Source organism: Cupressus sempervirens, chromosome 5 (assembly GCF_028749045.1).
Source record: "Cupressus sempervirens isolate cs-2001-9-10 chromosome 5, ASM2874904v1, whole genome shotgun sequence".
Taxonomy (NCBI): domain Eukaryota; kingdom Viridiplantae; phylum Streptophyta; class Pinopsida; order Cupressales; family Cupressaceae; genus Cupressus; species Cupressus sempervirens.
In genome coordinates, this window is record NC_143122.1 from 1019987906 (window position 1) to 1020014065 (window position 26160).

The 26160-nt window shown below is 38.3% G+C and overlaps 1 protein-coding gene across 2 annotated transcripts; it reads right to left on the reverse strand.

The window, feature by feature from the left end:
* On the reverse strand, nucleotides 1-25720 carry LOC149559408 (uncharacterized). Of its 2 annotated transcripts, XM_089833309.1 has the most exons (3): nucleotides 25597-25720; nucleotides 22156-25355; nucleotides 1-839 (listed from the first exon to the last, which is right to left on the reverse strand). In XM_089833309.1, the coding sequence occupies exon 2, from the start codon at nucleotides 25332-25334 to the stop codon at nucleotides 22686-22688; it is 2649 nt and encodes an 882-aa protein (XP_089689435.1). In that variant the 5' UTR covers nucleotides 25335-25355; nucleotides 25597-25720; the 3' UTR covers nucleotides 1-839; nucleotides 22156-22685. The 2 variants fall into 2 exon arrangements, with proteins under 2 accessions (XP_089689435.1, XP_089689434.1); XM_089833308.1 differs by having other exon boundaries at nucleotides 22156-25605.
* Nucleotides 25721-26160: the final 440 nt, after the last annotated feature.

A 26160-nucleotide genomic window follows, 5' to 3' on the forward strand; every position in this document is an offset into this window, starting at 1 on the left:
GAAAAAGTACACAAATGTACTCAGAATTTCCCATGTATTGGAATAGGTTACCAGTTCTCAATCCAAGTATAATTTTTTACTGAGTCTATTGAGATACAATTTCCACATATATGAGAGAGACTCCAATAACAAAAAGTGTACCAAGGTACCTTCCACTTTTCCATGTATTGGAATACCATTTCCACATATATATAAGAGAGGCTCTAATGTGGAAAGGTATACCAAGGTACCTCCTAATTTCACAATACCATTTCCTCGTAAATAAGAGAGACTCTGATACCAAAAGGTATACCAAGGTTGCCTTAGAATTTCCCATGTATTGAAATACCATTTCCACATATATGAGAGAGACTGCAATGTGGAAAGGTATACCAAGGTAACTCATAATTTCCACAAGAATCCAGTTTTATTATGTGCAAGTTTAGACCCTGAAACAGCACCCAATTTTATCATGTGCAAGTTTAGACCCTGAAACTGCACACTACAGCTCCAGCATTGCCTTCTGTCCTCCATTCTTTCTTAATAATCACCTTTGACAAGTTTCTGAAAGGTATACCAAGGTACCTCATAATTTCCAAAAAATCAAGTTTTATCATGTGCAAGTTTAGACCCTGAAACAGCACAATACAGCTCCAACATTGCCTTCCGTCCTCCATTCTTTCTTAATAATCACCTTTGACAATTTTCTGAAAGGTGTACCAAGGTACCTCATAATTTCCACAAAAATCGAGTTTTATCATGTGCAAGTTTAGACCCTGAAACAGCACTATCCAGCTCCAACATTGCCTTCCTCCTCCATTTCTTTCTTAATAATCACCTTTGACAATTTTCCGTGGACCCTGCAATAAACAATATGCAAACTTGGGTTATATCGTTCATTAGAATTCAAAAATCAAATTAGACCCGATGGATTGTTTTATTAAATCTGCCTAATCACGGAACTTGATTCCTGGTTTGCAGAGTGTAAAACGAACAAATTCACCCAGAATTAAATTGAATACAAAGTAAATTCAATAATGTCATTAAAAAGATGCGAATATCGTATTGAAGAGCCGGTTAAACCGGGTAAAGCAAATGATCGAAGAGAAGCCAAGACCAGGAAGTGGTGGGACCTCATCGATCAAAAAGTTCTAAAATTCAGGATTTTTATTAGAATCCCAAGTCACATTTGGATTGGGCCGTGTGTTGAGGAAATTTCACTACTACTTTTCTCTTGTTCAGGCTTTTCGTCCGTCCTGTGAGTTAGCAAGCATATTACTGAGGAGATTGTCAAGCAGCTTCATTAAATACTGTCATATCCGAGCAATGATATTTCTGCGATGTATTCACAGGGTTGGCTTTGGGGCAATTATTGACAAGATAGTGAAAAGGGAAAACGAGGTCAAATTTGAGCAATGGATCAAGATAATATAGCCGTATAAAATTTGGGGACACTATGGTTTTAAATCCATGACTAGCATTCCAGGTTTATACTTGATGAAGGAATAAGATTTAGAAATTATGATATACATTTTGAAAACTACAAATCCATGATCAACCATCCATAAAAAGAGAAGCTATAATTTAGTCATGACATATAGGAGGGTTTTCACATAGATGAAAAAGTTAAAGCAGTGAAGGAGAATTCATTTTGAACTAACATATAGTTTGCTTTCCAAATGTCTGTGATCTTTTTCCCAAATAGCAGTTAGAATAAATATTCATTAACAAAATGCAAGGACACAAACACATAGACACAAACAATTGTTAGTGATATCAATGTATTAATATATACGCTTTCAATTTGAGGTCGTGTTATATGCAGTCACATATGGCGTTATATGCAGTCACATGTGGTAGGATAACAGCTGTCTGTAAATTCTTAGATTACTGTTGAACATTTTGAATTCAGTAATAAAGGGTTAGAAACCACTGCCCAAGAAGATGATATGACCCATTATTTAATTAGGTTCTTTTTGCGGGAATTGAATTAAGTATGTTGCATTGGGAGATACGGGTTAAAGTGTTTGACTCAGTAACTTCGCAGTTGATTCCCCATAAAACAACCCATAACATTAGTTTTGTTAGTATATTAACTGATTGATTAGTTGATTGATAAAATAAACTTCTAACCATTTTCACCCAACCATGACTAAGTTTTGTCGATAACTGCCTACCATGTGTGGCTGAGTATTGTAATTCAGATTCTTCAGCCTCTTCAAAATCTTTGTCCAATCTCCCTAGCTTTTGTCTTTCCAACAGCCTTTCAAAGCTGGAACCTTGGTGTCCTTGATGTAGATTTGATGATGAATTATATTCATCCATTTGAAGCAATGCCTTTACATTTCCAAATTGTAATTCGCAGACATAAAATGTGGTATTAGTCATTCAAGGACTTCTGGTAGCTCTTACCTTACAGTCTATATGCTACATGATTGCGTGATTATTTTAAGCATTGATTGGTAGATCACTTCTCACTCTATTAAAAATGCACAACTTTTTTTATAGTGTAAATTTGTTAGCAGACATAGATAACAGCATCTGTGTCCTTGTATAGCAGATTACAACAATTTGAGTAAGCATACATCTAAACTACGAGCCTCCTTCAACTAAGAAGCCATATTCAGGGGGATCCAATATAACAAATTCATCCTAGTGTCAAACCTGGCCTGAATGCACCTCTGGGGGTTTGAACCTTGGTGGATGGCTTCTGATTCTATATTACATAACATTATCCTCACCAATTTGCTCTTAACAATTTGAGCTACAAACCCTTTGGCTCCAAAATATTTCTAGGAAATTAGCAGAAGCAACAAAAGTCTAATTGCCACCAATCACTGCAACACATGAACAAGAGGCAAGGACTAAAGTATTATTATCTACTTTTAGGTGATCTAAATTATTCATAACTTCATATATTACACAATTTTCCATTGGATAATCTCTTCAAGGACTTTCACCTCATATTTTTTCCATCTCATAGGAATATACATTTTTGCACATGACAAGAGCAATTGATGTTAAGAGTCCCTCTTAGCAAAGGCAACATTCTCACACTGAAATAGATAGCTTCACACAGCTTCAACTATCACAATAAATGACAATTGGCTCCAATGTTTGACCAAACAAGGAGCTTTTGAAGCCACACTGCTTCATGAGCTTGTTGATCCTCTACAAAGGACTTGGCACTTTCCATCTACCGCTCAAGCTACCTCGGATCTCTAACCTGATAGGAAGGAAGAGTCACTGTAGAGTATTTGCACACTTGAACTAGGCAATATAATACACATGCTTTACCCAGTGCAAAGAAAGAACCCACAGATTACAGTCAAATCCAGATACAAGCCCACTATCTATTAATTCTCACCTACAACTCACACAAGATGAATATTCAATGTCTCACCTAGCTTTCATCTTCAGCAGCTGATACGGTAGTTAACACAACAAAAATGCTCAATGTGGCGACTCTTGATTCTGCCAAAGTTTCCTTAGTAATGTCGGATCAATAAGTTTGGAATCATACCACTAATCTCGTAACTTCACAATGATAGTTATTGACCTACCACAACTATAACCTTTTATACTTCTTTCAATTATCCTGTGGGTGATAATAACTCACATAGTCTTGACACAGATGTGTTTAAGGACCTATAATGCTCAAATAAAATATCCAAATTTAAAAATATGAACTCTCATAGCAATTATAATATTAGATTAGATAATGAGACTTATCTGCAAATTTGTTTAGCAAGATACCTGATATATTGGATCAGAGAGATTGGATACAGTTTCGTTACTTTGCCACATAAACTATTCCTCCTTCAGATTACTTTCATCACAGTTGAGGCCCAACTTGGTCACATGATCAAATTGGCTGAACAACCCAGGTATAGTTGTTTGCAAAGATTCTAGGGATGGTACAGAACACTGACTCAAACTTATTACTCAAAAATTTGGAAGGAAAAGCAAACAAATTAAAACAAGCTTATACCGGAAAATGTGGCTTCAAACAATGATATTAACTCATAGAACATGCAATTTCAGGGCTTCCCCATGACAACCGGTTAGCTAAGTATTCCGTTTTATTCCTCAGACATTTAAAATTCCATGAATTCAAGCATAAAGATATTTCCCATAACTTTGATATATGGCACCGATTTATTTCATAATTTTAAAACAAAATACACAACTGCATGCACCTGTTAACCATGTGTGGAAAGTTGAGGAATGCCACAATCCTCAAAGCAAATGCCAATTCTCGATGCCGTTATTGGACCAATTTGTTAAGACACAATCCACGTCATTCTTCATAACAATATCCTGAAAGTGGTCGGATGTACTCATAGTTCCTCAAAACATTTGTACTTGAAGAAAAACAATCTTGTTGACGGATGCTTAGCTCAGTTTATCATGTGGTGCTGAGAACTGATTATAAACCATCCATCATTAAATCAACTTCAAATATTTATGAATGTGAATAACTAAAAGCGAGTTGCTCTCATAGCAGAAAATATATTAACACAGGCTTTCAAACCCAGTTTTTTTCCAATCGGCCCACATATATTGTTCACAGAAACAATCTCATTCATGACAAATGCTTAGATAGAGAGTCTTGCCCAGAATACGGTGTAACGGCTTTCACAAAGTTGCACTTGCAGTCATGTTTGCAGACATTCTAAGCAAGATTTTGTCATTTCATTCTCTGGCCAGTCGTTGGGAAATATATGTTGAACAATGATTCCTTTCCACTACAATGCCCAGCATACACCATCCAACTTGAGTGCAATTCTTGTGATTCAAACTTTGAACCTCCCTATCACAAGGACTCGCAACTACCATTGCATTATGAGCTCATGCTCTAATCCTAATGGCTATTACAACCATCTTCATATCAGATATTTTATGGCATTAATCTTTATGCTCATGGTATGGATATCAAATACACTTTTCTGGACTGATTCGCCATCTTGAGAAGGTAACTTGTTAACTTCCCCCACGCTGAATCTTGGTTTTATGCCATGTTGCTACAGTTTCCTTGTTTCCTTTGGGAACGTCTCTCTATGATGCCCCTTTGTAAAAGGCCCTGATCTTACAATATGTGGGTTCTATCGTGACCTTTTCACACCATCGCCCCTTTAAAAATGGGGGCCCCCTCTTTTTGCACATAGTTGTTAGGTTTTGGCAGTAGAAATATTAACTCGGACCTTAAAGAGTTAAGAAGAGTTAGGTGACCAAGTCATTAAGGTTGTAACTACAAACAACAGCTGAAAGGGTTAAGGATCACCACAGTCAAGTTCTGGAGGTTTGAAAGAAAAGTTGTGTTGAGATATTTTAGCTAGTCAGGTGGCCCAGAAAATGTTACAATGACATTTTATTTGTTAATTCAGGCTAAAATGACATGGTAATGCATAAGAACTTCAAAATCCTGATGGAAATTGAATTTCCACTCCAAAAATGGGCAAAATCCAATTGGAAGGTGAATTTTCCCTTTAAAAATACTCAGTCCCTGTGAAAACAGAATATCCACTTCAAAAATGGGTAAAATCTAAATGAAAGGTGAATTTCCCCTTTAAAAAGAATAAAGTCCTGGATAGGAGACAAATTTTCAGTCCTAGGTATTATAACCAAGTCAAAAGGCTAAAAGTCCATCTCTAGGTCAACTTTTCATTAGTTCTAATTTTATTTTATTTAAATGGCTAGAGTGGAAAGTCCTTGTGGACAAGGATTTCCCCCTTGGCCCTCTAAAGGTAGGTTTTCCACTAGTTCAACACTTGTAATATTTTTTGAGCGTGAAATGAGGGAAGTCCCTGTGAATGAGGAATCTCCACTTGACCTTGTCCTTATGAAATTTCCACTTTGTCCCTTGTTGGTGTAAATAAGTATTTACTATTTACACTTACTTAAGTTTACTTGGGTTAATGCATATTTTTTATTATTTATTTATTAGCCACCTAGGAGTATGCGTACCCTTGTGAGTTGTCGTGTTGACAACACAAGAGTTTGCACCTCTTTTATGCACATGGTGTGTACAACCTTGTCATTCTTATCCACTCATCTAGAATGATGGATAAGGCATGTGCTTAGTTGTCATGATGCTTATCTTATATCCTGGTTCTTTCTAGAGACATTCTAGGTGCTTCCTGAGAGGCCTTTATATACAAACACTCCTAGTGTGTTTGAATATACTAAACAGAGCAATGTGTTAAGACATACTCTGATTAATTGATCATATCCATTTTTGGTCTACAGTTGTGCTTGTGTTTGAGTTCTTAGTTCCTAGGTGAATTTTGCCCTAAGGCAAATTCTTACATGGTATCAGAGCTTGGAGATTTTCTCATCACATAGCCGCTCGAGACCATTGTTGCTTCAACACCTCAGCCTGAATCCGGATTACTGTAGAAAGTACGAGCGTCTAGAGCCAGATTTGACCTCGCCATTGCGTCCGGAACGCTGATTCGGTGAATATCGATTATAAATTCAGCTAACCTAGCCCAAAGTCGACTCTGAGGCAAAAAAAATTTGCAAATCTACATCCGAAGGCCCCAATTTGCAATTCGGGTATAATCTTTCAAATCTACAATTAATTATTCGGATCTACATTTTTTAATTCTCTGCAATTTTATTTTATTTTCGTCAGTATTCTCGGAAAAAAATTTTGCTCTTCGGATAGGTTGTAGAGAATTTTTTTTTTTGGTACAAGAACCGGGCTATCAGATCCCGGCCCTACACCCTGCACAAAGGAATTTTTTTAATTGTAGGCCATACAACAAATTTGGGCGCATCACAATCCAAATCCGGCATCGACCGGCAAACTTCCTGAAAATCCAACGGCTTACTCCCACCGTGGCTCAAGTTCCAACCAGCGGCAAGCCCACATCACCGGCAGTGCTTTGTTTTGCACTCTACGGCGATCAATTTTGTATAACACCCAAGCGGGTGTACACACTACCAATGTGGGACTATTTTTAAGTCCCGCCGGCGTTGTAAAAACCCGGCCCGCCAAGGATTTTTCGGTGATCGCAATACTGAGCCCGCCAATACAATTCGGTACCCCACCAAACTAAAAACCGGCAGTCCACATAACAGAACCTGGCACCGGTTTTCAAACTCAGGCCCCCGCGCTATACGTTTTCGGCAATCAGACTGAACTCCGGCCAGTTTGAATCTTTTCTGGCACGCGCATTAAATCCTTTCCGCCCGCTGACATTCTTCTGCCAGAGTCAGTTTCTCTCACTAGGAGAGCGCCACACATACGCCACACAAGTACAGCAAGACACACAGCGGCCTCATAGCTGCCCACGCAGTGCTTTTGTATTTGCAACATATACAGTCAGCAAATACACAATCAACCCACGCGGATTAACAAGCGCATGCCACATGGAACAAAGCCACGTCAACTACCAACAAAGTAGCCAGCTTGACCTGCCACGTCATCGACTATAGGCAGCACAGTCAGCTTCGCCACGTGGACAGTCGTATGACACGTTAGCAAGACCGTACGCTGACACGTGTCATAGCCACGTCAGCATTCGTATAGTACGGTATGACACGTCACCTGCCACATCACCAAAGGGCCCTTTTTTTGCTGACATCATCATTTTGCTAGGTTAAATTTGACAGCCATCTGACCCTCAAAACCAAGGATTTTTCAACTGCTGCGACGGCCATTTGCCCGTCAAATTTAATCACTTAATTTTCCTACCAAACCCCTCTCCAGATTGCTTTTTGATTTGGCAACCTGACTTTGCGAGCCCATAACTTGGTCATTCGGACTCCGATTCAGGTGCACTTTTTTTTTAATTGGGTAGAATTTCCTAAAGTTTCCAGTGGTAGTGTTCTTTTCTAGTTTTGGTGCAAGGATTTTTTAGAAATTACATTTTTTGGGGACTGTACCTGCATAATCCTGCATTTTGCAATTTCAAACGCTCTGTACGGGCACATCTAGTCACTTTTTCAGGTTCTGTTTTTTTTGAAAGTGCATTTTTTTTTGTCTACTTTCCAGATCTACAGTCAGATTCTAGGGTTGTGTGGACAAAATTCTCACTTTCAGAACTAGGGCTTTTTCTGCATTGTAAAGCTTTGATTACTTTTCAAAATTGTTGTATATCTGAGCTATAGTGCTTAGTGACAGATTTTGGCCTCAAAAGGTAGTTATAAAAGCAAAATCAAAAAGTCCACTTTGTTCATTTTGACAAGTGGCCCATTGTACACGCACTACTTATAAAGTGCCAAAGCATCTTTTTCGGGGGGGTTTCTTTGATTCTTTGGAGGTCACATTGATTGGTCCATCATGGAAGAGGCAAATTTGATTTATTTGCACCCAGACAACTATCAAGAATGGAGTCAAATTGCTATCAAATTTCTCAGTCAACACAATGCACTACCATATGCGAGAGGACTTACATACGATCCTGAGACTTCTTCCCTCATTGGTACTGTTCTCTTTCTATATACTGATTATGAGGTTTTGGATTCACTTACTAACCTTAAGAAATCTGATCATTATGATAATTGGATGTATCTTTGGGAGACGTATGGAGATCCAAACATTCCTCCATTCCCAAAAGATCTCATACCTCCAGTTGCAGCTGACTCCTCTTCAAATGAGATTACACCTCTAGATACTCTTGTTGCTCCTATTGATCCTGTTCTAGTCACAGATGCTTCAAATTCAGTGCAACGGGACCCTTTATGTCTTCCTACTCTACCTTCAGGCGACCACTTCCTTTCCGCCCTTGCAGGCCTGTTTGTGGAGTCTCACATTGAAGATGTGAGAGACACTATTGATGATATTCATCTTCTCTTTGAGGCGAATAATTCATTCTTTGCCGCAATGACAAATTCATGTACTTCAGAATAATAGGGTACACTTTGTCTTCCAAGTGATGACTTCCTGTCCGACATTTCAGCTCTATTCTTGGAGTCACACACAGTAGATTTGGAAGACTTCTTTGATGATCTACCGCTTCTCTTTGCTGAAGACGATCCTACTACAATTGTTGCGAGGGCTTACTTTGATCCTCATGTCCACTCTCTACATGATCAGTCTTTGCGGGCTAATGTGATTGTGGATACTTATGTACAACATCTGCAGGAGGTCTCTTTGTCATTTGAGAAGACTATTGGTTTTTTGAAACAGGTTCTACATCACTCCTTGTTCGATTTGCACTTCTTCTCAATAGTTTTGAGGAAGCCATCATCAACATTGACACAGGGACACTTAAACAAGTTTCAGAGACACCGTTCATCTTCGAGATTCCTTCTCCATACAGGGGACGCATCTCCTTTGTACCCTTACATTTGTTTCTTCCAAAGGGGAGGAACATCATTCAACGATCGTGGATCAGCTTCTACATTGGAGCATTTCTCACTGGTCGGCACACTACTTTTAGGGGTGGGGGGGGGACTACTTCATCTCCTCCTTTTGGGGGGGGGGGTACTTTTTCATCTTAGGGGGTTTTGTCCTTCTTCATTTCTCACTTGTATATACTTGATGTATGTCGTAATGGGGGGTCTTGATCACTCCATCCATCCATGCATCCCTTTTCATCTCTCTTTTTGGGGGAGGGTTTTTCCCATGAGGTTTTCCCTCTTTCCCCACTTTATGAGAGATTTGCATCTTCATTATGTACATGGGTATCTAACATGAACTAGTAGCCGGGACCCATCATGCATTTCATCCTAGTGTTTGTGAACTTAAGTGCATTCCCCTAAGTTGCACTTAAGGGGGGGTGTTGGTGTAAATAAGTATTTACTATTTACACTCACTTAAGTTTACTTAGGTTAATACATATTTTTATTTATTTATTTATTAACCACCTAGGAGTATGTGTTCCCTTGTGAGTTGTCATGTTGACAACATAGGAGTTCGCACCTCTTTTATGCACATGGTGTCTACAACACAGGAGTTAGCACACTAATTAAGCACATGGTGTCTACAACCTTGTCATTCTTATTCACTCATCTAGAATGATGGATAAGGCATGTGCTTAGTTGACATGATGCTCATCTCCTAATTCTTTCTAGAGACATTCTAGGTGCTTCCTAAGAGGCCTTTATATACAGGCACTCCTAGTGTGTTTGCATATACTGAATAGAGTAATGTATTAGGACATACTCTGATTAATTGATCATATCCATTTTTGGTCTACAGTTGTGCTTGTGTTTGAGTTATTAGTTCCTGGGAGAATTTTGCCCTAAGGCAAATTCTTACATCCCTAAATGACTTTAAGGGCATTAGTTGTGTGGGTGCAACTCAAAGCAAAGCCCTCTTTAAAAAGCCCATCAACAGAAGTAATAAAAATTAAATTAAAGGAGTTGACCAATGTTTGAAATCATTAGAACAAGCAAAAGCTGGGCAATTTGAGAAAATGGTGAAAGGAAGTAAAGGAAGAGTTTGCAAGAGGTCATCACATTTATTCAAGCCTGCTATAAATGCAAATACAGTCAGTGTAAGGGCAGCCATCATTAGAGATGACAGTCTGAAGTTAAGGTGCCTAGGAAGTCATTGCAAGGGAGCTCAAGATTGATCAAACTTTCATCAAGGCATAGGTGTTTGTGAAGAGAGAAGTCCGCAGACTCTATGTCCGTTCTCAAGAGGCTGTCATTTGCAAGGGAGAAAAATCAGAGTTTCCAGCATACAATTAACAAAACTGTCCTAGGATTGGATTCGGAGTCAAACTCAGCTCAGAAGAAAAGTCCATGACATCAAGAAGCTGTGAACTCACTAAGGACCAGACTTAAGTCTGAAACCCTACCTAATGGTGCAATGTTTATGAAAAAATCTTTAAAAATTCACAAACAATCAAACCTTATCTGAATTCATTGCAGGGTGTTTGGGGGAACAGTTTTACAGAAAACCATTTGATTTTGAGGAGAGAAGTGCCCAGTGAGTTCTATTTGGGTTTTGTTTTCAGATATCAGATATATGTCTTATGTTGAAAAAAATATTTTCAACACTTGTGTCCTCAAAATACCTTTCAGAATGTGGACGTTTTTATGACTCCGAGTTCTTATTTTCTGTCTATGAGGTGTTGAAGATTGTAGCTGCGATAGAGATCTTTATCTCTGAATTTATAAAATAGAAACCTGATCCTTATGACCTGATTTTATAAAATAGAAATCTGATCCTTATGACCGTTATGGTCATCTTCAGCTGAAAGAGACATTTGTGATAATATTTAGGATAATATTATTTAAAGAGACGTGTCATGCGAAGAGGCATGCATATGGAAATACGAAGAGTTTTATATTTGGAAATTGAAGAGACCTTCAATTGTGCAATGCAGAGTCTCTCTATTCTCTATATATATTGTATCAAGTGAAATGCATTGTCCTTGAACATTTTTATTATCAATAAAAGTGATATTTCCATGGTGTGGCTGTATTTTGACTTTCAAGAGGAAAGGTTTTGCCAGGATAATTTCTTGTGTCTTTTGTGCCTTCTTTCTCTACTTTTCTTATTGTTGTTTACCTAATTTTCTAGTCAAAAACATTATTAAGGTATCAGAGCCTGGTTAGATAACAGCGATCAAGGGAATCTTTGTGTTTATTCAACTGTGAAAGCATTTTAGCAGTCTGAATATATTCAGCATAGCAAGTGTTTTGATAACCATATGAGTGCATTGAATAAGGCTGTCCATGAAACTGCCCATGAAGTCATAGCAGTTATATTTTCTGCAAAAGAGAAGCAAACTAATTCTGAGGATGTCATCAAACGAATTCAAGAGTTCATCTTGATAGTCACTGAATGGTGCTTGATAGTCCCTGAATGGTGCATATTAAATGCTTTATTTCTCAACGCTCTTACAGGGATCATTCATATTTGGTTTTGCCAACAATATTTTCAGTGAGAGAATGTCTTATTGAGTTCTTGTGCATTCAAATACAAAGAGATTAGTATTCATTTTTTTTGAAGGATTGATCATGAATCTTTCTTATATCACTGGAATAGTCCATGATTTTAACATTGATTTCTATTATAAGTTGATGAGTCATTAATATCTCTCTTGGTTGCAAGGTGCAACAAGAAGATCAGATGTGGATGTTGCCTGGATGATACATATTCAAAGGGAGATATTCAGTTCCAAAGGGATATTACATCAGCTATCTTATTATGGTGATCAAAGTTGTCCCTACTGAGAGGGAGTCTCTATTCAAAGAGAATCTTAGTCATTCCTATACATATTATTAATGAGTTCTTCTCTATCCAAGAAGTTTGAGGTGCAATCTCTTGTTAATGAGTTCTTCTCTCTAAGAAAAGTTCGGGCCAAAATCCCTTATTCCACCCTCTACGAGTAGGTATGGTGGAACCACCCTCTGCACAGAGGCATGGTGAAAATGCATACTTCTCTAGGAGAAGTTTGAGGTGAAAGCCATTGGATCCACTCTCTGCAGTAAGGAATGGTGGAAAAGCATTCTTCTCTGGTAGAAGTTTGAGCTGAAAGCCCTCTGATCCACCCTCTGCACTGAGGCATGGTGGAAATGCATTCTTCTCTCGGAGAAGTTTGAGGTGAAAGCCCCTAGATCCACCCTCAAGATTGATGTTTGGGTAGCATTTAACAAGGTTTATGGACTGATTTCTAATTTATTTAGACATGTTGCACAATTGTCTTCAAAAAAATCAGAATTAGTACATTAATTAGATAATCAGATCTGTGTTTTGGGGAGTCTAAACTAGACATCTCGGTCATGATTTCAGACTTTAACCGTCGGATCACATTGTGTCTGTAGACCTGGTGTTGGTTCTTGTAATGAGGTTTTCACACAATCACCCCAATGCAAATGGGGACCCCCACTTTTTGCTTTCGCGGTATGAGTAGCTGTCTTAGCTGATCTTAGGTGGCAACAACATCCAAGTTTCCAAGCACGAGAGTGAGTTTGGGCAATTTTGGCCTGCTAAAAAGACAAGTTTGTCTGAGATGTGATAAGGGTCAAGCTAGTTAAGGAAGTGGAGTTGAAACCAAGTGATTTGTGATAAAACGAGATAGAAACTTTCAAAGATCTCATTCCAGCTTCAATTTGAGCTTAGAAAGTCAAAGAAGTTTGTGGGGGCAATACCTCTAAAGGTGTTCTAAATCCTGAAATTCCATTGTCTGGAATTTTCATTACCCCAAGTTTCCAAGACATGGGGAAAGGGGGATAATGAGATGGGTTTCCGGGATGGATTTTTTTTTCTTGGAGTAGGGGACAGTAGTGAAGATACCTATATTAAAAATAAAAATTGGGAAAATTTAGTATATATATGAAAATTTTAAATATTCATAAAAAAATGCATATAGCATGCTTATATGAATTACAAAACCTTAACATATAATGTTTTTGTTAAATAATTTAAATTTAGAGTTCATATTAAAGTGGAAATTGAACGAATTCTCAAAACCGAAATATTAATTTTATGGGACAGCCAAGGGGAAGGTTTCCAAATATTTCCACATAGCCCTTCACGTTTTTCTGCAACATATCTTCCTCAATACCTTGTTTTACGCCTCCTTGCCATGGTAATTGCATCTCTAAACTCAGCCACACATAAGTCACACGATATCAGCCGGACTTATTGCTGGGCACAGATTGCTATAGATGGAAGCTCCATTTTGCTTGTTCTCTAGCCACGATACCTTTGTACTAGCATTCATTTTGTAGCCATGATAACTCTATGATAGTAATCATATCTAACCGCGAAAACTATGTTACAACAGTGAACCCTCAAGCTACGATAGCTTTGTTTTGGCATCAATTTATCCAGTCATGGTAGCATGTGAATTGCATGTGATTCCACCACGATTCTTTGTGCAAAGACTGTGACTCATAGAAGCAAATTGATTGATTTGCGAATGCCAATGTTGAAAGATCAAAGACTGCTATAAGATATTGCCAACCAGTAGGTGGTGGTCCGTGCCAGGTTATGCATTGCTTTTCATGCTCATTTTGATTTAAGAGGTTTCTGCACTTTGAAAGCTCTCTTTTTTTTGAGTTCATCACAATGGCTATGCATTTGTATAAGCCTTAAAAAAAATAACTGATTGCAACTCGGATAGGTAAAGAGTGTAATGAAACAATTGATCTCATATTTGAATACTGATAGTTCATCAAACTACTGAGTTCATAGAAAAATACTGATTTATGACAAAATAATGTTTTCATATTAAAATAATGTTTCCATATCAGAACTTGGTTTTAAGGAGAATTCACGTCAGTGCAAGCTTATACAGAGGCATTTTCCATATGTCTCTAAGATAAGGGACAACACTCTCAAGAAAACCAATAAATAAGTTACAAAACAATCTGAATTTTTGGTCAAGCTATAGACCCAGGTCGGGCAGTATGCATGGCTGTGAATATATAATGTTATAGCAGATCACCTCAGACACTCGTCCAGGAAGACCCACATGGTCAAGATGAAGGGTGTGTATTGATATTCATTAAACTACGGGAACATCCCTGCATGATAAGAGAAAGAACAATCAGTAACACATTAGCAAGTAATAAAAGGGATTTAAATCGAGTCAACTCATGATAGTCCAATGTTTTAGATTTGGTTGTCTAGTTGAGCGGTGGGTTGATACTCTAAATACTAGGATGCTCAATGGTTGGATAAGGTATCACATGTCTATTTCCGGGTAGGGAGGGCCTTTCTCGATTGAGAATGTGTGGGGATAAGTTAAGATCCGTGGTTGGGAGGTTAAGCCCCTGACAATGCTTCTCTCCACTAGATGCCAAGGCTTGTACAAGATAGAGATATGATCTACATTCAATATCTTCTGGTAGCGGGTATTTTACTTTCATGATATTGAAGTTACAAGTTGAACGATATGTTAGATTGATTAATGTTGTTTAATCAATGATTCCCTTCGATGCTTAGAAATCAGTTCCTCTTAAATGTATTTAGAAAACAGTTAATTCAATTAATTTTCTAATTGAACATGAAATGTATCTGTATGCATGAGATAGGCTTACTTGATGGTTATTATAACTATCCTTAATGTGAATAATGAATATGAATGTATCTTTTAACTATATGTTATTGCTATAGTTAGCAACAGGAAAGGAAAGCGATGATATATTGGTATTTGATGCCCTAAATAGTATTGGTCATTACGATACAGTGATATAGCTATTTGTGCCCTAAGTGGTATATGTGGACTAACTCATGTTTTGTAAATGCTGCCCTAGGCAAATTCCGATTTCAAAATTGAGGGTATGGAAAACTTAAATCCTCTATTTAGATTTATTGATGATGCCTTCAATTGTTAGTTAAGATATTTCAGTTAAATTGATTGTAACCATTAATCTCTTTCGCATGAACATAACTGTTATAACTGCCTTCTCATGAATGTGAAGTAGTATTTGTATTTCGATGATATGCCAGTTGTTAGCCAAGGCCCGAGAAAAGGGCATGTTATAAAACCATTCATTAGAAAGCCCTTTGAGCTCATCAATTAATAAGTAGGAGATATTTTCCATGACAAGTCAAATTGTGATATTACTATCAAGATTCAGCTGTGTACTTTTTCAGTCAAACTCATTGACTCATGTTTCATGAGTAGTGGTTTACACAAACCCATCTCTCATGACAACAAATGGAACACTCAACACTCATTGGATCTAGGTGATGCTCACAAAGGTGAAGCACCGGGTCACTCATCCCAGTAATACTCCAACTTGAGCATGCTTAACTACGGAGTTTCCTCCATGGTCAAACCCACTTTGCTTGCAATCCCATTTGCAAAACTTTCAAGTGTTGTTCCTTATGAACCGTTCATGAGAAAGCCCCTTAAGTTCATCAATTGATAAGGAGATATTTTCCACAGTAAGTCAAATTGTGATATTACTATCAATTCAACTGGGTAGTTTTTGAGCCAAATTGTGATATTACTATTAGGATTCAAGTGTGTAGTTTTCGAGTCAAATTCATAGACAAATGTTTCATGAGTAGTGGTTTACACAAACCCATCTCTCATGACAATGAGTGGAACACTTACCACTTGTTGAATCTAGGTGATACTCATAGAGGTGAAGCACTAGGACTTCCCATGAGGTCACCCATCCTACTACTCCACCTCGAGCACACTTAACTACAGAGTTTTCTCCATGGTTAAACCCACTCTTCTTGCAACCCCATTAGAAAAAAACTTCACAAAGTGTTGTGCCTTATGAACCAGTCATTAGAAATTCCCTTATGCTCATCAACTGATAAGTAGGAGATATTTTCCATAGCAAGTTAAATTGTGATATTACTATCAAGATTCAACTGTGTAGTTTTCCGAGTCAAACTCATTGACTAATGTTTCATGGGTAGTGGTTTACACAAACCCATCTCTCATGACAATGAATGGAACACAACGCACTCGTTGGATCTAGGTGATGCTCACAGAGGTAAAGCATCAGGACTTCCTAAGAGGTCACCCATCCCAATTCTACTCCACCTTGAACACACTAAGCTATGAAGTTTCCTCCATAGTTAAACCCACTCTACTTGCAACCCCATTAGCAAAACCTTCACTAACTATTGTGCCTTATGAACCATTCATTAGAAAGCTCCTTTAGCTCAATAATTGATAAGTAGGAGATATTTTCCATGGCAAGTCAAATTGTGATGTTACTACCAGGATTCAACTATGTCGTTTTTGAGTCAAACTCATTGACCCATGTTTCATGAGTAGTGATTTACACAAACCCATCTCTCATGACCATGAATGGAACATTTAGCACTCATTGGATCTAGGTGATGCTCACAGAGGTGAAGCATCGGAACTTCCCGAGAGGTTACTCATCCCACTAATACTCCAGCTTGAGCATGCTTAAGTACAGAGTTTCCTCCATAGTTAAACCCACTCTACTTGTAATCCCATTTGCAAAATCTTCACCAAGTGGTGTGCCTTATGAACCATTCATTAGAACGCCCCTTAAGCTCATCAATTGATAAGTAGGAGATATTTTCCGCAACAAGTCATATTGTGATATTACTATCAGAATTCAACTATGTAGTTTTCCAAGTCAAACTCATTGACCAATGTTTCATGGGTAGTGGTTTACACAAACCCATCTCTCATGACAATGAATGGAATGTAGCGCCCACATTGGATCTAGGTAATGCCACAAAGGTAAAGCACCAAGACTTCCCAAGAGGTCACCCATCCCAATACTGCTCCACCTTGAGCTTACTTAACTACATAGTTTCCCCTATGGTTAAACCCACTCTACTTGCAACCCCATTAGCAAAGCCTTCACCAAGTGTTGTGCCTTATGAACCATTCATTAGAAAGCCCCTTAAGCTCATTAATTGATAGGTAGGAGATATATTCCACACTAGTCAAATTGTGATGTTACTACCAGGATTGAACTATGTAGTTTTCGACTCAAACTCATTGACCCATGTTTCATGAGTAGTGGTTTACATAAACCCATCTCTCATGAAAATGAATGGAACACTTAGCACTCATTGGATCTAGGTGAAGCTCACAGAGGTGAAGCACTAGGACTTCCTAGAAGGTCACCCATCCCAGTACTACTTCACCTCGAGCACACTTAACTATAGAGTTTCCTCCATGGTTAACCTACTATGCTTGCAACCCCATTAGCAAAACCTTCACCAAGTGTTGTGTCTTATTAACCATTCATTAGAAAGCCCCTTAAACTCATCAATTGATAAGTAGGAGATCAAAGCAAGTCAAATTGTGATATTACTATCAGGATCCAACTGTGTAGTTCTTGAGTCAAACTCATTGATCCATGTTTCATGAGTAGTGGCTTACACAAACCCATCTCTCGTGACAATGAATGGAACACTTAGCACTCATTGGATCTAGGTAATGCTCATAGAAGTGAAGCACCGCGACTTCCCAGGAGGTTAAATCTTTCAATATGCAAGGATGATTCCAACACCAAAGTTAGCATAAGAACATGAAAAAGGAAGCAAGGACAAGTCTAAAGAGCGAGAATAATCGAAGGACAAGATTCCCATCGAAAGAGTGATGATGATGATGATCAAGTCATGCAAGGAAATGGGTTGAGGACAACTTAATATACTAAGAAAGATGTCAATATGTTCAAAAGGTTGACCTAAGGATCAAGTCTGAATATGAAGAAGACAAGGAATTTCAAATAATAGAGGTGGGAATGAAGAGGATTCAAGTATTACAAAATCAAGACATCAGAAGGAAAGGATTCTAGGAACAATAAAGAATTTCTAAAACTAAAGAAGAGGATTTAATATTTCAAATGGATATGTAGAGTGCATTTAATACATTACCACAATGCAATTTTCTCGTCGGTTCTCGTGTCATTGAATTGTCTCATTCGCCCACAAGTTGGTGTCTTGTTGTCACTGGATGAGCATTTAACATTTGTAGCAACCCTTGTTAGGATTTTCTTTGAGTTAATCTGGGTCATTTGTTTTAAATCAATCCCGGTCACTCATTGTATTTAGGACTCCTATATTAACCTTTCTACTCTCATTTATAAAAGAGAGACTTGTTGAGATTGTTGTAATAATTACTACCAAGTAGTTCTTGATTCATTATTGGTCTTCATGGTGAATTGCTTGTATTATTTTGGATTATTGCATGGTTTCTAGATTTCTTCACTTAGATTAGGATTTCATTTCTTGTTAATTAGAGGTAGTGTTTAGTTGAATGGGAGATATTTTGGATGCATCTTAGTTGAACTTTCTTAGACCATACCACTTGCTGCTAGTGGATTGGAAGTTTGTCCTGCGTAGTTGAATGGCATATTCATGAGCTTTACTTCGAGTAGTGTTTGCATATTTATATATATCGATGGATGTTGTTAACGGAATGGTAACAGTTTGAACATCTTACATCTATCTTAGGAAATCCCACTAGCTCGGTTGATGTCAATGACTATGATGTCAATGACTATGATGCAGGAGCATCTTAGTTTTGCTCGATGGCTACTTTGGAGTTCATGAGAGGAGGCTCGGTAATTGCTTTGGTGGATGCTTGGACTGGTACTCGGTTGAAGAAGGAATTTGGTGCTCGGCATACACTAGGAGCTCGGCATGGTCTATGGTTGCTCGGCATGGTCTTGGGACTCGGCATGGTCTTTGGTCACTCAGCATGGTCTTGGGAGCTCGGCATGCTCTGGAAATTTGGTGCCTGTTGCAAGTCGTGTAACTAATTTTCTACAATAAGTTAGAGGATGAAAATTTCAGGGATGGAAGAGGACCTAGACTTCTACCTACGGTTCGAAGCTCGAGTTCTAATTCATTCGAAGCTAGGAGATATCGCTATTTTACCAAGACATCGATTTTGGGAATTTAATTGTTGTAGGAGGCCGACTTTGGCATTTAATTTATGTATTTGTATTTAATTTGTGTTATGGGCCGACCTGTGGCTTAGATTGGTATAAGTAGGGGTTGTGGGGAAGTCTTTAGGCATTATTCATCCATCGTGGAGAAGTGGAGGAGCTTGGAAGAGCGAATTTGGAGAAGGGCTAGTAGTGCGGCTTGGAAAACAAGGAGATTGTTTGGTGGGCTTGCGAGCACAAATTGAGATCTTCCTTGGAGGTTTCTACCAGAGTGTAATCTGGACTAGCTAGGGTTTGGGATTGGATCTTGAGAGATCTTGCAAAACTATTACTTGCTTTGTATTTGGCCGTAACCGAGAAGGCCTTATAGCCCAGCACATTGCATGTAATTAGTTATATTTTATGAATATATTATTATGATTTGGTATCAGATCTTGCAGTGTTATTGCTTCCTGTTATTGTGTTTCCGCTACATGGTTGTATAGCTGGGGGCTAGGACATCTCCTTTGGGGATTCTCCTGCCTTGCACTGCGTCAGACTAAACTAAGTCTAGTACAGTCACAAAGACATTTAGTTTCTTGCATTCTATAAGTAGAATATCTTTCTCAGCCCTTATCCATTGTAGTTTGTTTGGTAGGAATTTAGTAGAGTAGTTCTTCCTTTGAATGAACAAGCTAAGTCCCTTTGTGATACCTAGCATATCACATCATTATAACTGGTGGAAGTCCACAATTAAGGAGAAAACTTGAGGTTGTCTCACATCATTATATAATTGGTCCACAATTAAGGAGGAACCTTGACATTGTTTCATTTGATCACAAAATCCATATATGTCACTTAGCATATGAGCATACTTATTTAAGAGGGAGTTGAAAATTTGTCATTTCGTCCGGAATACTAAATATTTAATTTTGCATGCTGTAGTGGCATTAAACTCGCATCAACAAGTCCATGCAATTTGAGTTTTGATGAAGATACAATCAAGACATGTGTCATGAGGATAGAGGACAGGCTCAGAGTTATGCTTTAGAATTCCACAGTACCGATGCCTGGCAATGCCATAGGTTGGCTTGAACACAAAGGCCTTGCAACCTTTAGGATGAGTGCTGTAGTGACACATGCCCATTCCACAAAGTGAGGTAAACATAAAAAGGAAAGTAAAATCCCTGTCGGGAAAACCAACTACTATATTGAACATCTACATATCCTTCCTTCAATTTTTCAGTGTTCTTCCAGCTCCCTCTATTTGTACATGGTTATAGTTACTCATGAAAAACCCTTTGAAAGTAGACCTAAAGTGATACTAACAAAAACAAAATGAAACAGGTTAAGTCTTTCATTGCTATGGACACAAGTGATAATTGTGCCAGAGAGGAACAATAGTGCTACTCTTGCTCTTTTTGTATAACAGAATGTGTTTTGTGAAAGGTCTTGGTACAGACACAACATATGCACTATGATTCTGATAATTTTGGAGTTTGATGTATAACAATCTGAAATACTTTCTTGGAGTGACAGATTAATCCCTCTAAATAACATATAAACGCAGTTAAGACTGTGCCCCAAGACCAGAATGTAGAATTGAGGCACCAAAGAAGACAAATCAAACCTTGAAGCAACATTGATGATTGTCACCCTTACAAAGAAAAGGGACTAAGAGATATGTTTGTACAAAGATATACAACTGATGCTAAAACTTTAAAAACTAGAGGTAACCATACAGTTCAGTGCTTGAGAATTTAAAAAGCTACCTGTGAAGCTTTAACCACCAAACATGTCCACAGACTGTAAACACTTAATCATAGAGTGTGTACAGTACTAAACAAAAAAAGGTCAATGAGGAGACCAGTGTAATGAAGTAAATGAACTATATCCTCTTAGATGTCCAAAATATTACTTCTCCTAGATAGATATGGCATTTGGAAGGTTTGATTTTAGAGATTTCTTGGGTTGAAGAAACATTAAAACTTGGTATGTCAAAAAAATTGGGATTTACTCATATAAAAAAAGAAATGTGGAAAATTTTCTAGAAAAAATGATCAATTGTGACAAAACATCTCACCAATCTGCATCCCAAACAAACTTAGAAATGATAAATACCCAGCAACTTTTGTTTTAGAAAATAATTTAAAATCCCTTTGAACATTAACCTAGAATTTGGGAAGATTCTGGTCAAGAATCGTACACAGTAGACAATCAATTAAACATAATACAAAAAAGAGATCAAGTTGCTGTAATCTCACAATATTAAGATCACCTCCCTTTATCAACAGTGTAATCAAACTGAATTGTATGGTGGAAAATATCCATCTTTGGGCTCTTCAGAATTCTAACATGTTAGAAATGTAGCCATATTTCTTTAGTAGACTTAAAGCCATAAAAATTTCCACTCAAAGGGTTTCTGTTCCCAAATTAAACTACATTTATCGTAACCATTTTACTGTTGATAAAGTTTTAAAGGACCCTGCCATCCCTTGCTAATTCTTGCTGGGCAAACAAGAATGTCTGGTTATTACGTATGAGATGATAAAAGATTCAAACCTTGAATGATATAATAAAATGTATGCTTATTACTAACACATTCTAGAACCCTAATGGAGATGAGCCTGTACAACAGTGCAACAATAACATTAAACCCTTGCTAAACTTAATATAACAAAGCTAGTTTTCAGAAAGTCGAAACAGCCTAAGCTAAAGAAGAGTGCATGTGTTTCTTCTCTTGTGTTGACAAACATGGATGAAAATATAGTAGTGCATGAAAACTAACCCACGTAAAAGGAGAATTCATATTTGCAATATACATTTGATCAATTCATGCAAAATGACAGCAAATGATTAACACTTGAGAAAGAAAATTTCATTATACAAAATTGACAAGCATCAAGACAGTACAGATGAGAAGATTTGCACCTCAGTTTCAGATGCTATTGCAACATATGTGGCATCAAATGAATAAGCTCATCGATCTGAGCATCAGTTCTAAAAGCATCAACCACTGCCAATAATATGATTTCTTGACCATTATCAAAATTCAAAAATAAATCTGATGCACAGAGATCCCTCCAAGACTATCATCAGTGTGAACCAGTTGCTGTATTAACAATCCACTGAAAAATGTAACGTTGAAAACCATAGAAGAGGCAAGCATCCACACCTGACCAAAATACTGCCTTTCGAAATGCCTTGGGAAATTTGATATCAGACCGGAAATTTGATATCAGACTATCATAGAGATCTAGATAGAATGGATTGGCTACCATGGAATGTATTGACACCCTATCATTATACAAAATTTTGAATCACTTGGCAAGGATCATCTGGTTGCTGAGTTTTGCTCGACAATACATCATTTGTGAGTAACAATTTTTGGACATGTACCTCTCAAGTCTAAACAACTAAATCAAAGTTGTACGCTAATCTGCAATCGCCCTCGAGGATTTTCAACAAGTAAAGTGAAACTCAATCTGCAACCGTTGATATGGGTGGACTTTTCCCAAGAGGCCCATTTTTATATCACTCTCTAAGTCTCTTAATGTAAGAGCTGCCCAAAAACCCTTGAAAAACTCTTTGCAAGATTCCATTCCTTTACAAATCACTTTTCCTTCAACATATTTGCTCTCTGAAATCTCAATTGAACCTGTATTTCCAATTTTAGCACTTTCTTGTTGCAGCTTGTTCGCATTAGATTTTGAAATTTCTATTGGTGCAGATTGACTAATACCACTACTCTTTTCTTCTTCTCTCATCTGGTATACAGTTGTGTTCTTATCGAACTTCAAAATATAGGCTCGGTTGCATCCTTCAAACAACCTTTCCCCCAGTGTATCAATTATATAGCATACTTCTTTTTCGACCTTGAGAAGAAAAAAATGGTCATTCCATGTAACTATATAAATATGTGGTCCATCACTCCCATCCTCCCTAGCGTAAGATCCATCGATAATTTCCTCCCAAATGTTGTCAAAAGACGTAGATTCTTGTAGAAATTCAAAAGACTCTCCCAGTTTTTCAGGCTGAAAGAAGGTCACAAAAGACTTGTCTGCTACAAGAGAAAGGGAACATACCTTTGCATCTAATATGGTATCAAGATCAAAGTGTCCATCCGGAAACTTTTCTTTGTATACTTTGATTTGACAAAGTTTCCTCCACTCTAACGAACCTTTTTGTATCAAAGCATCAAAGAGGGGTTTAGTTAGCCTTGAATCTCTGTTATTGTGCAACCAGTCAGCAATGACAGCCACTAGAGCAGAACAAGCACTCTCCCCTGCAGCCCTTTCGCTTCTCTGATCAAATGAAGCAAAAAGGACTTGGGTGGACAACTTCATCTGCCCATCTCTACTCACCAGATCTATCTGTTCCCAACTATGTATGTCCGGTGTCAAACAGTCATTGGAACATGCTCCCTTTTCTAAATTCTCATACCCTGCATTCAACGCCACAGGCTCGACAGGGGAAGACTCCAACTTCTCATATTTTTGCTTCCTCCTCATGGTAGGGCTGTAATCAGGATCATTCTCTTGCTCATCCTTGACCCTTGAATTGCTCTTCTTCTTCATGGGAGGTTCGTCCAACGACGACTCAGAAATATCTTCTTCCTCATCATCGGACAAGCATTTTTTCTTATTCTCCTCCTGCTGCCTGGTAACAATGGTAAATGACCGTTTACACTCGGCAATAGTAGAAATGCTCTTGGGCTTCTTAGCATTGCCCCACTCGGACCTTGTTTTTTTGTTCTTCCATGATTTTAGTAAGGCATGAGAAAAGTGCTTGTGGCACAGCGTGCGTCCTGGCAATGCAGGGCAACTGCATCTCCACTGTTTCCCATCCGACCGCTTGCACCTCGCCTGGACCTCCATCTCCTCCTGCACCTCTTGTAATTCTGCACCTTCTTCGTCCCTGGCCTTCACGGCTTCCAAAATGTCTTTAGATGGCCGAATCTTGTCCATTTTACAACGTTTAGCCTGGGGACTCGCCTCCCTTGTTTCCCTTTCTTTATCCGCAGCCATCCATTTGTCAAAATCATCAAATCCTCGTTTAAGCAACCCTTTGCCTGCACTATCATCCAATGGAGTTGTAATGGAACAATGTGGTTTTCTCTGGCTATCTTCCATGATGTTATCACCTCCCGTGATCTTATCTTTTTCGCTGACCCCAGTGAGCATTGTTTCTGAATGAGGCTTCATCGCCCCCACATTTTCCTTCACTTCCGTCCGCACGTCCATCATTCCATCTTTCTTGTCAAGATTCATGAGACAAACCTGGGATTGAGGAGTCTCATCTTTTATACATAAATTCGTGTGACTAACTCCACATTCCGAAACCTTGTCTTTCGTATTGCAATTAACGTGACCAAATTCAGATTGCAAGGTATTATCTTTCTCGCTGAGGCCAGCTTGGCACTGGGAAATCTTATCATTCTTAACAAGACTCGTCGAACCAGCTTCACATTGTAAGATGTTATCTTTCTTAGTGAGGCCAGCATGGCATTGAGAAATATTAGCCTTCTTGCTCAAACCCACGAGACCAACTTCCGGCAAGGGTTTCATCTCCCCCAATTTCCGCTTAACAGCCATCCCAAAATCCCCCAATCTAACAGTGTCCTTACTGTCGGAAAAACTGCAGTCCTGGGAATATCTCTTGATTATATTAACAAAAAGCTTGTGCTTGTCTCTGTCGAGTTCATTCATCAAGCCAGCCGTGGCCATCTTCTTCAAGCCTTCAATCAGCTTATCCATCCTATTAGACTTTCCAGCCAACCTATCCTTTTCCAATTGGATCTTCTCCAAGTCCTCAGCCATTTTATCCAACTGCCCCTTCATTTTAATCAATTCCTTCTGCTTGAATACCAACGCCTTTTTCCATCTTTCCCTCTCTGTGCTGAAATCCCCTTCCATCTTGGCGCATTTGTTCTTCCACCCCTGCAACTCATCCCTCAGACTCTTCAACTCTCTCAGACATGTCATCTCCTTCCCATGTGCCACCTCAAATTCCCCCTTTGGACTGTTGCCCATTCCAGTTTTAGACTCAGGCTGCTCATCCGAATCGTACTTCATCCACCTACTTTTGCTCAGCCATGGATTACTTGACATCTTTCCAACAGCTTCAATTTACTACAAGAAACACAAACAAGGTCTACTTTCACTGCATGCAGTATTACATAGATGTGTGTTGGCGTTTTTTTTCCATAGATTGTGTTAGATGTTTTTGTTCGTAGATTTTGTTGTTTCTTTTTCTGCATGGATTTTTAGCTGTCAGAAAAACAGACTACCCTGCAAAATTTGGGAGATGTGGCAACGCATGCGCGGCATGCGCGGCATTGAAAGTAAGAAGAGCACAATGCAAATGACTTACCATTTTATTTTCAGCAAAAGCTCCCTGAGACTTCTTCGGACGGTGGAGAATACATGCATGACGCGTTTTATCCCAAATCAAGGAGGAGCTGAAAAGTGTTGCCTTGGGCGAGCAAATTTACCAAAATGGCCGGCATTGAATCCTGACAGTTGACACCGCACGCTTTAATTCTATCAGCTTAAGGACGTTTAAGGTTCCCTAGAAAAAGACATAATGATCAATAAATGTGTAGGGGTTATGGTGTTTCCTATCTTTTCTTTGAATAGCTTCATAAAAGTTGTCGTGTTCTTTGTTTTGCAAACGGAAAACTTAAATACTCACAGATGAGGAAAGATGGCCTATCGTGGAGTTACACCGCATTTAAATAAGATTTTCAGGAAGATGGCCTATCTTGGAATTGCACAATACTAAAAATGTTGCAGGAAGATGATGGCCAATCTTACTTCCACAAGATATTGCATGAAGATGGCTTATTTGTCTGTTTGAATTGAATTCGACAACATTCTCAAAACATTAGGAAAGATGGCCTATATTGAAATTACACGACTATTAAGTGGATTTGAA

What these genes read in the sequence shown, in the direction of transcription:
- LOC149559408 (XM_089833309.1), bottom strand. Translation starts at nt 25,334, where the DNA reads ATGTCAAGTAATCCATGGCTGAGCAAAAGTAGGTGGATGAAGTACGAT.